At 52.0% G+C, this 13822-nt stretch overlaps 3 protein-coding genes across 3 annotated transcripts; 1 reads left to right on the forward strand and 2 right to left on the reverse strand.

Moving 5' to 3' along the window:
• Nucleotides 1-496: 496 nt before the first annotated feature.
• CGGC5_v009732 (Calcium-transporting ATPase 2) lies at nucleotides 497-4561 on the forward strand (the record flags this gene model as incomplete). The annotated part of the gene is made up of 4 exons (XM_066152207.1): nucleotides 497-575; nucleotides 679-1415; nucleotides 1470-1980; nucleotides 2031-4561. 4 exons carry the CDS (start codon nucleotides 497-499, stop codon nucleotides 4559-4561), a joined length of 3858 nt encoding a protein of 1285 aa, XP_066008557.1.
• A 5426-nt stretch (nucleotides 4562-9987) lies between these two features.
• CENPX (Centromere protein X) lies at nucleotides 9988-10496 on the reverse strand (the record flags this gene model as incomplete). Its single annotated transcript, XM_032021843.1, has 2 exons — nucleotides 9988-10035; nucleotides 10095-10496. 2 exons carry the CDS (start codon nucleotides 10494-10496, stop codon nucleotides 9988-9990), a joined length of 450 nt encoding a protein of 149 aa, XP_031881161.1.
• Nucleotides 10497-11433: 937 nt separating this feature from the next.
• aac (ADP,ATP carrier protein) lies at nucleotides 11434-12962 on the reverse strand (the record flags this gene model as incomplete). Its single annotated transcript, XM_032021844.1, has 4 exons — nucleotides 11434-12243; nucleotides 12397-12473; nucleotides 12598-12619; nucleotides 12927-12962. 4 exons carry the CDS (start codon nucleotides 12960-12962, stop codon nucleotides 11434-11436), a joined length of 945 nt encoding a protein of 314 aa, XP_031881160.1.
• Nucleotides 12963-13822: the final 860 nt, after the last annotated feature.

The following is a 13822-nucleotide window of genomic DNA, read 5'->3' on the forward strand; positions in this document are numbered from 1 at the left end:
AAAGCCACCACACCTTCGATATTGACCCATCAAACGGCCCGCTCTCCAGACTTTTGTCCCTCGACAAAATACGGATCACCGCTAAAGCATCACCCGCCACTTATTCACAGCAAGCGGTCTCCCTGGACCCTCAGACAACTCCATTTGAATACCACTTGGTCTCCCTTCTCCCTCGCATAACGCCCCCAAAGCATGGGCGCTGAGAGACCGGAATACCCTCTTCGATTTTCCAGAAGCACTGGCTCTGTTTGATTGCTCACTAGCTCACCAACTTCGCCCGTCTTACATACATCACCTTCCGGCTTTGTTTGCGCGCGACCACATCCACCGTTCACCTGCGGCCATCCTTTCACCAAGTGTCCGAAAACGAACGCCGAGACTTCCACGCCAACAAAAACAAAAGAGACATTTCCTTTCCTCATTCATGCTGAGCTCCATCACCTCTGCAGCGATCACACGAGGAAAGCAGGAAGACGAGGCATAAACCACCAGCATCATGGCAAGAGGCCCCTCGCCGCTGAGGCGGCCTAGAGCGCCTACCATCACACTCGATACCTCCGCCGTCAACGATCAAGGTATGACGCCATGTCGCATTCCACCCCTGGATCGCTCTCCGAAAGAAACCAAAAAAAAGTTCGCGTCCTGGGTGTAAATACTAATGAACGCGTCGACATGCAGAAAACGACCACTCATCATCATCATCACCGTCCTCAGACCACGGCGATGAAGTGAACAACACGTTATCAGTGCCCACAAGAAAGTCACGCTCAGGATCATGGGACTCCAATAACACGACATTGGCCAAATCTAAAACAAACGACGGCACCGACAAGGGATCCCCCACCGTCCAGCTCTCCGGCTCGCCGAAAGGTTTCGGGGATAACCCAGACGCCCTGGCCCCGAATCCCGGCGAGGAGGCATCATTCAACGTCCAAAACAACCCATTTGCCTTTTCGCCTGGCCAAGTATCAAAGCTAATTAACCCGAAAAGTTTAGACGCGTTTGTCGCCGTTGGAGGTTTGGCTGGCTTGGAGAAGGGTTTACGGACGGACAGACGCGCCGGTCTGAGTTTGGACGAATCGCGCCTCGACGGCAGCGTCAGTCTCGATGAGGCAGTTGCCCTGGGAAAGAAGATCCAGTCGCCGACGGAAGCAGTATCGACGGACGCACTGCAACAAGATGCAGTTCACCACGGAGATGGCTCAGGCAAGGGGTTTGACGACCGCAAGCGAGTGTTTGGACAAAACATTCTGCCCGAGAGGAAGTCAAAGTCACTGCTACAGCTCGCCTGGATTGCTTTGCAAGACAAGGTGTTGATTTTGCTCAGCGTGGCAGCTGTGGTCTCACTCGCACTAGGACTGTACCAAACATTCGGAGCCACCCACCATGGCGACGACACGGCCAAGTTGGAATGGGTGCGCTGACCCTGGTGATATGATCATTGAATGCAGAGCTAACAGAAGCGTCAGGTCGAAGGTGTTGCAATTATCGTCGCCATCACCATCGTTGTCGTCGTAGGATCTCTCAACGACTGGCAAAAAGAGCGCCAGTTCCGCAAACTCAACCAGAAGAAGGAGGATCGTGTGGTGAAGGTGATTCGTTCAGGGAACCCGTCCAACATCTCGGTTCACGACATTCTGGTTGGCGATGTCATGCTCCTTGAACAAGGAGATATCCTTCCTGTTGACGGTATCTTCATCGGTGGCCACAATGTTAGCTGCGACGAGTCTTCGGCAACTGGCGAATCGGACCTGATCAAGAAGGTCCCTGCAGATGCTGTAATGAAGGCTCTGCACGAAGAGGAAGTGAACCCCAAGAAGCTTGACCCTTTCATTATTTCTGGAGCTCGAGTCTTGGATGGCGTTGGAACGTTCTTGGTTACGGCAGTCGGCGAGAACTCAAGCCACGGCAAGACAATGATGTCCCTTCGCGACGATCCTGGCCTGACTCCCCTGCAGCTCAAGCTGAACATTCTTGCGGGTAAGTGGCCTCGCGGCTCGGTGCCCATCTACTTATTAACACACTCTCAGGCTATATTGCGAAGCTTGGCAGTGGTGCGGGTTTGCTGCTCCTGCTCGTTCTTACTATCGAGTTCCTGGCCCACCTTCCCCAGAACAGCGACAGCCCGGAAATGAAGGGCCAGCGATTCCTCCAGATTCTCATTACGTCCATCACAATCATCGTTGTTGCAGTTCCTGAGGGTCTCCCTCTGGCTGTCACCCTCGCCCTTGCCTATGCCACGAAGCGAATGACGAAGGAGAACAACCTCGTCCGTCACCTTCAGTCCTGCGAGACCATGGGCAATGCGACAGTCATCTGCTCCGACAAGACTGGCACGTTGACAGAGAATGTCATGACTGTTGTGGCCGGCACATTGGGTACCGGAAAGCTCAAGTTTGGAGAAGGAGACGAGCAGTCCAACTCACCCGAGGCTGAGTCCGCCGAGGGCCAGGAGCAAGCGCAGGTTACCAGAGACGACAAGAAGCCTGAGAGCAAGTCTACGGCCAGAATCCCCATGTCCAAGCTTTCTTCCTCCCTCGACCCCGAATTCAAGGATCTTGTTAAGCAGTCTGTGGCGATGAACACGACCGCATTTGAGACGGAGGAAAACGGCAAGCATGAGTTTGTAGGAACGAAGACGGAAACCGCCCTGCTCGACTGGGCTCGCAAATGCTTCGCCCTCGAGAAGCTTGCCATCGAACGCGAAAACCATCCTGTGCAGCAGCTGTTCCCCTTTAACTCCAAGCGAAAGTGTATGGGTGCCGTCGTGCGCCTGCCGGACAACAGATATCGCATGTTTATCAAAGGAGCACCCGAGATCCTTCTAGGACAATGCACACACGCTGTTGCCGACCCGACGCAAGCCCCATCCTCAACTGCGATGGAAACGCACCAACAAGACGAGATCCGACGCACCATATCGGAATATGCATCCCGATCGCTCCGCACACTCGCCCTTGCCTACCGAGACTTCGACCAATGGCCACCGAAAGACGCTCGGAAAGAAGAAGATTCGCAGAACATCGAGTTCTCCAGCATCTTCAAGAACCTCACCTGGCTGGGTGTTGTTGGTATTCAGGACCCTGTTCGAGCTGGTGTTCCAAAGGCTGTGGGTGATTGCCGTATCGCTTCCGTGTCCGTCAAGATGGTCACTGGTGACAACGTGGAGACTGCGAGGGCCATTGCGCGGGACTGTGGTATCTTGACTGAGAAGGGCAAGGTCATGGAAGGAGTCGAATTCCGCCGCATGGAAGACCGAGAACGTACTGCGATTGTGAGAGACCTTGCCGTCCTAGCCCGATCGAGCCCCGAGGACAAGAAGATTTTAGTCAAGGCTCTGAGGAGTCTCGGCGAGGTCGTTGCAGTCACCGGCGATGGAACCAATGACGCCCCTGCTCTCAAGTCCGCTGATGTTGGTTTCTCCATGGGTATCACCGGAACTGAGGTCGCCAAGGAGGCTTCAGACATCATCCTCATGGACGACAACTTCTCGTCCATCGTCAAAGCCCTCTCCTGGGGTCGTGCAATCAACGACGCCGTCAAAAAATTCCTGCAGTTCCAGATTACCGTCAACATCACAGCTGTGGTCCTCACCTTTGTCACAGCTGTGGGTGACGCAGAGCAGGAACCAGTTCTGAATGCCGTTCAACTTCTTTGGATCAACCTCATCATGGATACCTTCGCTGCCCTTGCTCTGGCCACCGACCCTCCCACGGAGAGTATGCTTCACCGAAAGCCGGAGGCCAAGACAGCGCCTCTCATCAACACGCCCATGTGGAAGATGATCATCGGCCAGTCTATCTACCAGCTCATCGTCACCCTTATCCTGCATTTCGCCGGCCCAAGCTTCCTCCACTATCCTACAGGCCAGCAGAAGACACTTGTTTTCAACGTCTTCACCTTCATGCAAATCTTCAAGCTCGTCAACAGTAGGCGAATCGACAACAACCTCAACATCTTTGAAGGCATCACGAAGAACAAGCTCTTTGCTCTGATGATGACCATTATGGCTGCCGGGCAAGTTCTCATCGTCTTCGTCGGTGGCGCTGCTTTCAAGGTTGAACGACTCAACGGTCCCCAATGGGGCATCTCCATCGTCCTCGGTTTCCTGTCGATCCCCGTCGGTGTTCTCATCCGCCTCGTTCCCGACTCATTCTGCGTAGTCATCGTCAGGCCTCTCGGTAAGGTCTGGGCTAAGATGCCCAAGTGGAAGCGTAAGAAGAAGGATGACGACGAAGAGGACTCGGAACAGTTGGGAGGGGTCACCGAGGCACTCCTGGAGATCCGCGAGGACCTGGCGTTCCTCAAGCGCATCAAGGGAGGAAGAATCAACCATATTAGCGAGGTCATCATGAAGCCTCGTGAATACAGGGAGCGCATCCGAAGCCGTAGCGGCTCTAGGTCCTCCAGCCGACATAATGTGTCGCCCATGAAGTCCGCCCTTGGCATGCCAGGTATCGTGGCAGCCAGTGTTGGAGGACTGTCGCCGGTTGAAAGACCGATATCCAACGACCGCCGAACAACAGAAGGCGGAAACGAGGAAGAAAACCGAACCAACTGAATTTACCTGTCTCGACCAGACCTCACCTTCTGACGTTAGCCTTGCTCAGTTTGGCACGTCATCATTGCATCAACAATTGCTCACCTTCCTCAAAACAATAGGAGGTGCTTGTTGCCCGAGCGTGTTTTCACTTTTTTCCATACATCATGTTACGAATGACCGACCGATCGACCGAAATGTACTATTGCTTCTTTTTCCTTGGACCGATCGAGATACGACAAATACCAAAAGGCTTCTTCATGTACGATACTCAAGACCGATAGACCGAATTAGTGCGCCGCAAGACCGAACGTTCGACCGTAAAAGTAATCAAATCAATAAAATAATAATACCAACTAGATGTTCTTTTCCCACTGTGCGCGTGTTCGGAAGAAAGCTTCTGCGCTGGTGCTGTCGGACCAGGCTCCCTGGCCGCGTAGTACCAGGAATTGATTTGTTCATGTACTAATCTCTAGGCTGACAACTGATCAGAGAAGCAATATTGAGGAGTAGGATCAAGAGAGATAACTTCATTCATGTTGGCATTGACATGGTCTTTTATGGGCAGGTTCATGGTTCGGCGAGGTCATCACGCAGCAATATCTGCCAGCAAGCTTATGTTAAAAAAAGAGAAAAAACAATGGGCGGCCACCGGAGATATGTAGAGCCACCTAAACAAACTCGAACCATCGAGCTCTGCCGAAACCAGGCATACAATCCACCGCTAGGCTATCTTGCGACGGTGGTCGCACCCATTGTTGCGGAAGGTGGGAAGGTGAGTTGGCTATGAGGGAAGGAAGGAGCACCCCAGCGTTTCGGTCCGGCGAACACTTCACCTCCAAGCCCCCAACCCTCTGTCCCTCTTGTTGAGATTTTGGACGAATCCGCTTTTTGCCTCGTGGTAATTCTTCGCTTAGACGGCGATTGATATCGCTAGCATCCCCAAGACTGTGTTTTCTTCAGAATTGCCGTCTATAAATGAGAAGGGGTGCTCAGAAATATCCGCAAAAGGGGCACAATGTAGGAGAATCTGTGCACCGTTGCTAGCCAGGAGCAATAGTCTTTCCGAACTTCAACCCTCCGCCCCTCGAGTGAGTTCCGTTCCTCTGTGCTGTACACGAAACGAATTACTCTTAGTATTGAACTATCAAGAATACTAGAGAAGCATCCGAGGCGGAAGACGACCAAGGATGCTGTAGGCTTTCCAATGTGTTGAGGTGATGGCGCTGGTTCAATCGCAATCGCAAGACGACATGGACTGCTGTCGCAGCTAATGCAATACATTCATGGGATTCTAAGCTTGCAATTGTCCTGCGCCTTCGGGGCGGTGATTGCTTTGTTGTTTAAGCTTTCGCCCAGGGCGATGCCAGCCCTTTAGATAGGTACTCAGACACGTCATCGCGACAACAGTCCACTTGAACATTGCATAGTTCTATATAAAGCCGCGTCAATGTTCGGACTGTTTCGAGCTCTTCAGGACAATACGCTATCCACTTCATCCTCGGCCCGAGCTCCATGTCTCAGCGCGAAGCAGAAGAATGGCTAAGACATGGGACAAATGTGAAGCTAGAAGGCTCACGAGAGCATCAGCTTCTATTGAGGCATGTTTATTTCTGCTGCTAATTACCACTTTGCACTTATTCGTTACTCGTACTCCGTGGAAAATATATATGCTGAGATATCAATCGGGGCTCACAATGAACTGTGATCTCACGCAGAGTCTCGACTATTGGTCACATTCAAGATATATTACAATACAAGGACTCATTTCTTCTCAAGAAAGCTTCTGGATTCAGTCCTACAGTATGTGCCTTTTGTGATTCTTGAAAAATAATGAACCAGACGTTATTTGAGGAATTTAGCTCTAACTTTGTGTTTTCTGTGAAAGACTTCATCGCAATAACTGATCGCAAGATCTACCACAACAGTGACGTTCATTTTCCTAATGTAGCAGTATTTATATGGATTCATGGGTTCTCTTTGCGCTTCCATTTCTTTGCAATTTGCTTCGACTTCCAAGACTGGCTCTCACAGCTACGTTCACCAGCTTGATCTCATCCCTTTTGATCGGCACAGTGAACAAGTGGCGCTTCAATAATTACAGTGTTCAAGCATTCAGTAACACCTACCTAATGGTGCAACTTCTAAACAACAACATCAACCTTTATCTGTGTGCCTGGTCCCTGTTGTTTTGAACGCCGCGTTATATCATATCAACAGGATTCTCCGCAAAGATTTGCTCAGATGTCGTGAAGTCATACCGGCTCCCCAGTGTCTCTCTTAGGTACATAAGTACGACCGGGAGTCATCAACTAATTGAGATTACATGTACCAGGATCCCAGGTTTCGGAATTTCTGGCCCATTGGTGAAATGTGCATGTTCATAGTAATCTCAGCGAAGTTTAACTTGTGCGGCAGGCTTGTGGCTGGTGCAGACCAAGTTCCTTACCTGCTGACTGTTGATTATTCAGTTAAGGATACTCGAAAGCTCGAATAACATAGATAGAACAGTGGTTCCAGACCCAAAATGATTACATCCGCTCGTTTAGGAAGCCTAATACGAGAAATGATACGCTTAGAACAAGGGTGGCAGGAGTCGACAAACTGGCTACAGCAAATGAAAGTTAAAGAAGCCGTACAGACGATGAGATGGATCTATCAGAATGTCTTGGCGTATTGGTCAACATGCTCTTACGGAGGCTGATATCCAACCTTGGATAAGACTTATATTGTTGTCTGGTATGTTGCAATGCTAGACGAGACGTCTTTTACATGTGATTCTCATGATTCCTCACCATATCGACATTGCTCGTAAGGTGCTGTTTGCTACCCACATTACTCTACGTTACTTTTGTATGCCTCAAAGGTAGTGGAAGTGAAAGGTACTGGGAGTGATCGGACAAGAATGACGTCGCATAAGAGCTGTTTTGAACTTTGTCTTGTGAGATTTGCCTGGAGCAGACACTTGCAAGTCGATGATGCACGGAAAATATGCGAGCAGACAGCTGCTCATGCAAATGTGCATTGTTCCCGGTCATCTCTGCTTATATGTACATATACAGGCTGCAATACGATAGAAATTTATGCTTCAATGGGCTGGGTGCTTAAGGATCTGTCGATAAACCACTGTATCGACGGTCTTAGACATTGAAGGCGGCCAAAACGACATGAACGCCTCGATGAACCCATGGCCTCGTTGAGTGGTTCTATGGTCTGCTTCATTTACATTCGACTTTTGATCAGATGGTCCTGCCCTGGCATCAGGCCATCGTACAGGGGGTAAAGGACTAGAATGAAACTCTATTCAATATCTATCTACAGTCACAGATTTCAATGTGACTTGGAGTCTCTGAGTGATTCTATTCACGCCCGAAGTTCAGCGGTCATCTTTCCTGAATGAGAAGGAAGCTCGGGATAAGCGCGATGGGAACGAGCATGACCCCGCCACTGCCGTGCGATTTTCTAGACAGATTGAACATCATATAAGATGGATTATCTGTGACTTGACTGCATGTGGTTACAGTTCGTTGTTCCACGTGCCTGGCGGTGATTTATTCAGGAATACGCCTGCAAGGTCTTAACTCACGACACCACGCTGTGAGCCCTCATCTTTCAGAAACCAACGGGCTTCGATGTACATTCATTTCGAATGGCAATATATTCAAGCCATAGTTACCGACGGGCATCAGAATGGAAGCTATCGCATTGCGGTCTGTGATCATCAGTAAACCCTTTTCTAATTGACTTATAAAGAACACGTCTTTTTAGCGAGTGCACCAGCAGCGGTTCCTTCTGTTACCATGAGGACTAAACCGTGGAAAGATTATGGGAGTAACTCAGAGATGACCTGCAGTCACTGGGATAAGGGTATATCAGCAATAGCAAACTCGAACAGAGCTTGATCTCCAACGATTGCACTAGAAGACGGCAATCCTTCCGCCTCCGTGGCTTCATCTCGTCCGTCAACTGTCTTTATGACTATCACTGCAGACATGATATAACAATCACCGTCACCGGAGAGGTAGAATGGGTTCAACACTGAAGTCTGATGATACGTTGAGTTTACACCCCCGGAGGCGAGAGACAGGGAGGCGAAGGAGATCCCCAAGTTCAGTCTCCGACTGTCATCCGTAGCTGTGGGCCTACAACAACGGGGCATAATGAGTCGATAACTGCCATGCTCACAGGAACTGTTGCGCAGTGTGATCGAATGGATGGATTTGTCGTGTTGGGTCTTCATTTACTTGCAACTCATACCAACCTTTTATATGCGTAATCATCCATGTCATTGGTGCACCTGTCGGTCCAGTCGGCTGAGCGGTTCCCAGCTCCTCAATGCCGACATTCAAAAAAGCACGTAGTTGAGCGAAGTTCCCTCTGAGTGTCACTTTTATAAAACCTATCGGTCTCCTCTGGAGCACCGCGGGAAACCCAATGAGAACCCAGCAATGTCCGCGGATCTTGGCACCATGATGAGCACATGATCATGACAGTACGCGACGGCACAAGCAGCAAAGCTTACGGCGATGGTGCGTTTCTCTAGGTAGAACCAGCCGCCCTCCTCCCCTATCTCTGGTCCTCTATTCTATTCACTGAATACTCCATAGATGCGCCTTGTAGATTATTATCAGCAAGTATGGTCCATTGTCAGAACAGCTCCCGGATGCGGTCGTGGCCACAAAACTCTTGCCATCTATTTGCGTTTGGACTCCGAAGCAAATTACCCGGGCATCTGGACGCTCTGTAGGATGAATCTATGTAGTCCACCAACGGGGGATTCGGGCATCTGTGGCCACGCTCGCCATCTATGATGTATAGAATGGCAGTGTGTCTGTCGCCTGAACTGAATCCGTCACCGCAATCAGACTCTGGACTACCAGTGTTGTCCCTGCCGTGTGTCCTCGGCTTTAATCGCCAATGTACAAAATATCAAAGCCCAGACCCCTCCATCGCACGGCGTCACTTCATACGCTCTTTCACTTCTCCCCACTTTCTTTCTGCTGTTATTCGTGTGAGATACTTGGTGGATTCTCACAGGTCTGGGCGACCTCAACTGTTGGCATAGAGGAGCATACTGATTGCAAGGCAGGCTACAAAAGGATTAGGGTCTTGGGTAGGCAAATGAGATGGGCGCTACAGATACCTGTATTGCCTAAAAAGCCATGGGGACAGGAGTAAACATGGTGTTATATATGCATGCGAGGACGGCAGGCGGGAGCAGAAGAATTTCACGGCGCGATTTGGCAAAAGAGCTGGACGAAAATAACGTAAGCGTGAGTTGATGACCTGAAGGTGGTATTACGATCGATATGAAGGTCGTTGAAGACCCCTGACGATATAACTTCCGGCCCCAATATTCCGTAAGAACTCATCATACTCTTTTTCCTTCGACATTGTATAGCAAGTAACCCGGGGTATCATAACTCATTAAACACATAATCCCACTCTCAAAAGTCCATCAGCAACTGCGGCGCAATCTTCTCCAGATCCTCGACCTAAACACACGTTAGCAACCGACCGCTCTTTCCCTCCACGGAACACGTGGGTAACTCACCTCAAGGAACCCGTCCGGCCTCTCATGCACACACCGCGCAATGGCCTCCCTCACAAACACATCCATGTACTTCCCCGCCGCCGCGTTCGCGTCCTTACTAAGTCGCGTGTCGTCCTTCTCAAAGAACTCGTGCAGCAGCCGCGTCAGCAGCTCCGGCGGGATCGTGTTCTCCGGGCCCTCGGGCTCCTCGTCCTCTTCCTCTTCTTCCTCCTGCTCCTCGTTTTCGGCCGCCCGGGAAGCAGGGGCCGCGTCGCTGTCGGAGAGCTCAAAGGGGCCCGTCGTCTTCTTGCGGGGCTGCGCGGGGGCAGCGGCTTTACGCTTAGTAGACGCGGTGGTCGTGGCGGGTTGTGTCGACTTTGAGGGACGGCCGCGCTTGGCGGGTTGAGCTGGTGGTCTAGGCATGGCTGCGATCGAGGCAGAGTGGCAGACGCAGACTTCGAGAAGAGGAAGATAGTCGTGTGTCGTGTGGTTTAGAGAGCGGGTGGCGTGTCGCGGCAAGGATGTGAGTGGGCTGAAAGAGAATGGCCTGCGGAGAAAAGAGAAGACTGTGTGCCAGCTCTTCGGGAAGGACCGACCCCAAAGTAAACAGAGGAATGGCAGGTGTCAGTCCAGGGTGCTGCAGCGTAAAGTAGGTCCGAGATCTGATCTGACTTGAGATCAGGCGATCTAGGCGGGGAGTAGCAGCATGTGGGGGAAGGCAAGGGAAGCTTGAGCCGAGACGCGACTTCTTGAGTGCAGGCGCGACGGCCGGGCGCCTGCCACTGGATTGGCCAATCACATGCGGGCGGCGTCAAAGCTTCCAATATTTGAGCCACATGGCAACAAGGACAGGAAGCAAGCGAGGTCACCACGAAAAAACTAATGCAAAACAAAATCGCAGACACAGGGCAGAGCAAGTTTCAACCAAGGGAATCTTCCCATTCTATCACGAATGGGTCTATCAAGCGTGTGTGTCATGCAATACCAAGGAAAATCCATCAGGATAGACCAGAAGACGGTCGAGTCCAGCGGAGACAGGGTTGCGTGAAGGCATGCAATCGAAAATTGCTGTAGTGTACAAATTACAGTGGATTAGGTAGCAAGCAAAGCTCTTCAGGTCATGGGTAAAGAGAACGCCTTGCCAGATGCCAGTCTAAACCACGTAGGACCAGCAGATCCAGACAACCTTCCAGGTCTGTATCATAGTCCCTCCGCAACTTCCATCCCACCCCTTTTGTCAACCATTTCCTCATCTAATCCCAGCCACAGCCACAGCCACGAATCCCCACAGCCCGGGTGTTCGCCAACTGCCAACCCGCCACCAGATGAAGTGTTTATACACGGAGAGGTGTCATGGCATTTAGCCAGAGCCACCCTTGAAGGCCTTGCCGAAGAGCAGGACCTGAAGCTGGTCGTAGATGGACAGGACACCAGCACCGGCGACACCACGGAGAATGTTGGCACCAGCACCCTTGAAGAGAGACTTGACACCCTCCTTGGCGACGATCTGCTTGCCGGCGTCGAAAGTGCCCTTGTACTTGACGGCCTCACCAGAGGTCATCATCATGCGACGACGGATGGTGTCGAGAGGGTAAGAGGCGATACCGGCACCGGTGGTGACGAGCCATCCGAGAGCGAAAGAGGCGAGGAAGTTGTTCTGGAGGGAGCCGACGAGGAGGACGGGCTTGATGGAGTCGTACATGCCGAAGTACAGACCACGGTAGACGACGATGCCGGCGACGGAGGGCATGAAGCCACGGTAGAGACCGGCAATACCGTCGGAGGCGAGGGTCTTGCGGTAGACGTCAATGAGGCCGTTAAACTGGCGCTCACCACCCTTCTTGGCGTTCTTGTTGTCGTTGGCCAGACGGGTACGGGCGTAGTCCAGGGAGTAGACGAAGAGGAGGGAAGTGGCACCAGCGGCACCACCGGAGGCCAGGTTACCAGCCATCCACTTGGCGTAGCCGTCCTTCTCCTTCTTGTAGCCGAACATCTTCTTGAACTTGTCACGGAAGGCAAAGTTCAGGGCCTGGGTAGGGAAGTAACGGATGACGTTGGCAGTGTTACCACGCCACAGGGACATGACACCCTCGTCGGCAGCGGTACGCTTGAAGCAGTCGGCGATACCCTCGTACTTGCGGTCCAGACGGCCCTGCTTAAGCATCTCATCCTGTGAGGTTGTTAGCGGCTGTCGCTGCTGATGGACTGTGGTTGAATGTGACAGGGGCCAGGGTCACGTGTCAAGCGAATTGACATTTTACCGGGGTTACCCGGATGGACCTGGCTGGCCAACTGTCAACATCGCAGAAAAGTTCTCACTAACCTGGTTCTGGATGAGGAGCTTAATACGCTCGATGGGGGCAGCAGCAGTCTTGGAGACGGCGGCAGAGACACCTCCCACTGTTGCAATTGTTAGTTCGTGTTCAGTAATGATGATGTGTATATCGCGCCTTCCCGACCCAGCTCGCCGAAACCGGGGAGCTGAGGGGAGCAAGACGTCAATGTCGAGATCAATTGAACGTACTGAGGAAGTCGGCCATGAAGGGCTAGAGGATGAAACGTTAGCATGTTCTTGTCCCCTGATGTGATTGCATCCCATTGCTTGACGCCGAAAAGAATTGTCGTTGTTGGCACCGAGTCGATTCAACCACCGCCGATAAGCTTGTGATAGGCCATTGTCGCATCAAAACAGGGCGACGTTCGCAAGACCTTGCCCTTGCAGTTGAGGGCATTGTTGATATCGACGGCGGGAGATGGCAGGTCGCTGGTCGGTGCAGGCGGCGTCGACGACAGCGAGGCAATTCTTTTTTTCGCGCAGCCGGGAGAAGGAGGGGAAGCGAGGGTGAAGCTTACCGGCATGCCCAGAACGCGGACTTCTTCCTTAGACATCTTGGCTGTGGTATCTTCTCAAAAGATCAACCTTGGAGAAAAGAATGAGCGGAGATGGACGGAGGAAGGAAAAGGATGTGAGGGAAAAGTGCGAGTCGAGAGAATTTAAGTGCTCCGACTGTAGCAGGTTTGAGGGAGGGAAAAAAATTCCTGCAGGGTGGCCGAAGAAGGAACAGCTTTTGAGCGAATCTTCCCGGGCGCGCTAAAAAGGAGCAAGGGCCACCACAGACAGGCTCAGGGTGGGAGAGCGAAGGTGGGCGCCGTCTCCACACTCACAGTCCGCCGTGTCCTCTCGGGGCTCCAGAGTCTGGAAGGGGCCCCACCCGCCCCCCTTCCACCTCCCCCCAAATTCACACACTGGAGTGCTCACTCGCTGGGAAGGTGCAGGTCGACGAAGTTTTCTGGCCGGGCAACAGCGCTCTGGCGGCCCAGGACAGGTGTCTGTTTGCTGCCTGAGGCTGTAACGCTAGTCTGCCATGGAATTGAGATACCGGTTCACCCCGAGATTTGCACGGGGACTCCGCTGCAACGAGAGCGCACCATAGCCGTAGCCGCGAGCCTCCAGCTGTCTCTCCAGGCCTTGGACGGACGCTGGGAAACGCCTTCCAGCGAGTTGCCACAGTGTTTCCAATCGATGCCATGTCTCTGGATGGCATCAGAGGGCCTGTTTTCGGCTAACGGGACGGTGCAAGAGAGGCCCAAGGTGCCAAACAAATACAGCAGCACGGATTGGACAGCCAGCCCTTGGGTGATGAGAATCCATTCCATGACCATTGTTCGGACAGCAAATGGTTTGCGTCGTCGCTGTTCCATCGTCATAGGCATTGTTGCTGTGGCACATCACATATACATAGGATATA

Source organism: Colletotrichum fructicola, assembly GCF_000319635.2.
Source record: "Colletotrichum fructicola Nara gc5 chromosome Unknown KSG_Nara_v1_contig05, whole genome shotgun sequence".
NCBI lineage: Eukaryota > Fungi > Ascomycota > Sordariomycetes > Glomerellales > Glomerellaceae > Colletotrichum > Colletotrichum fructicola.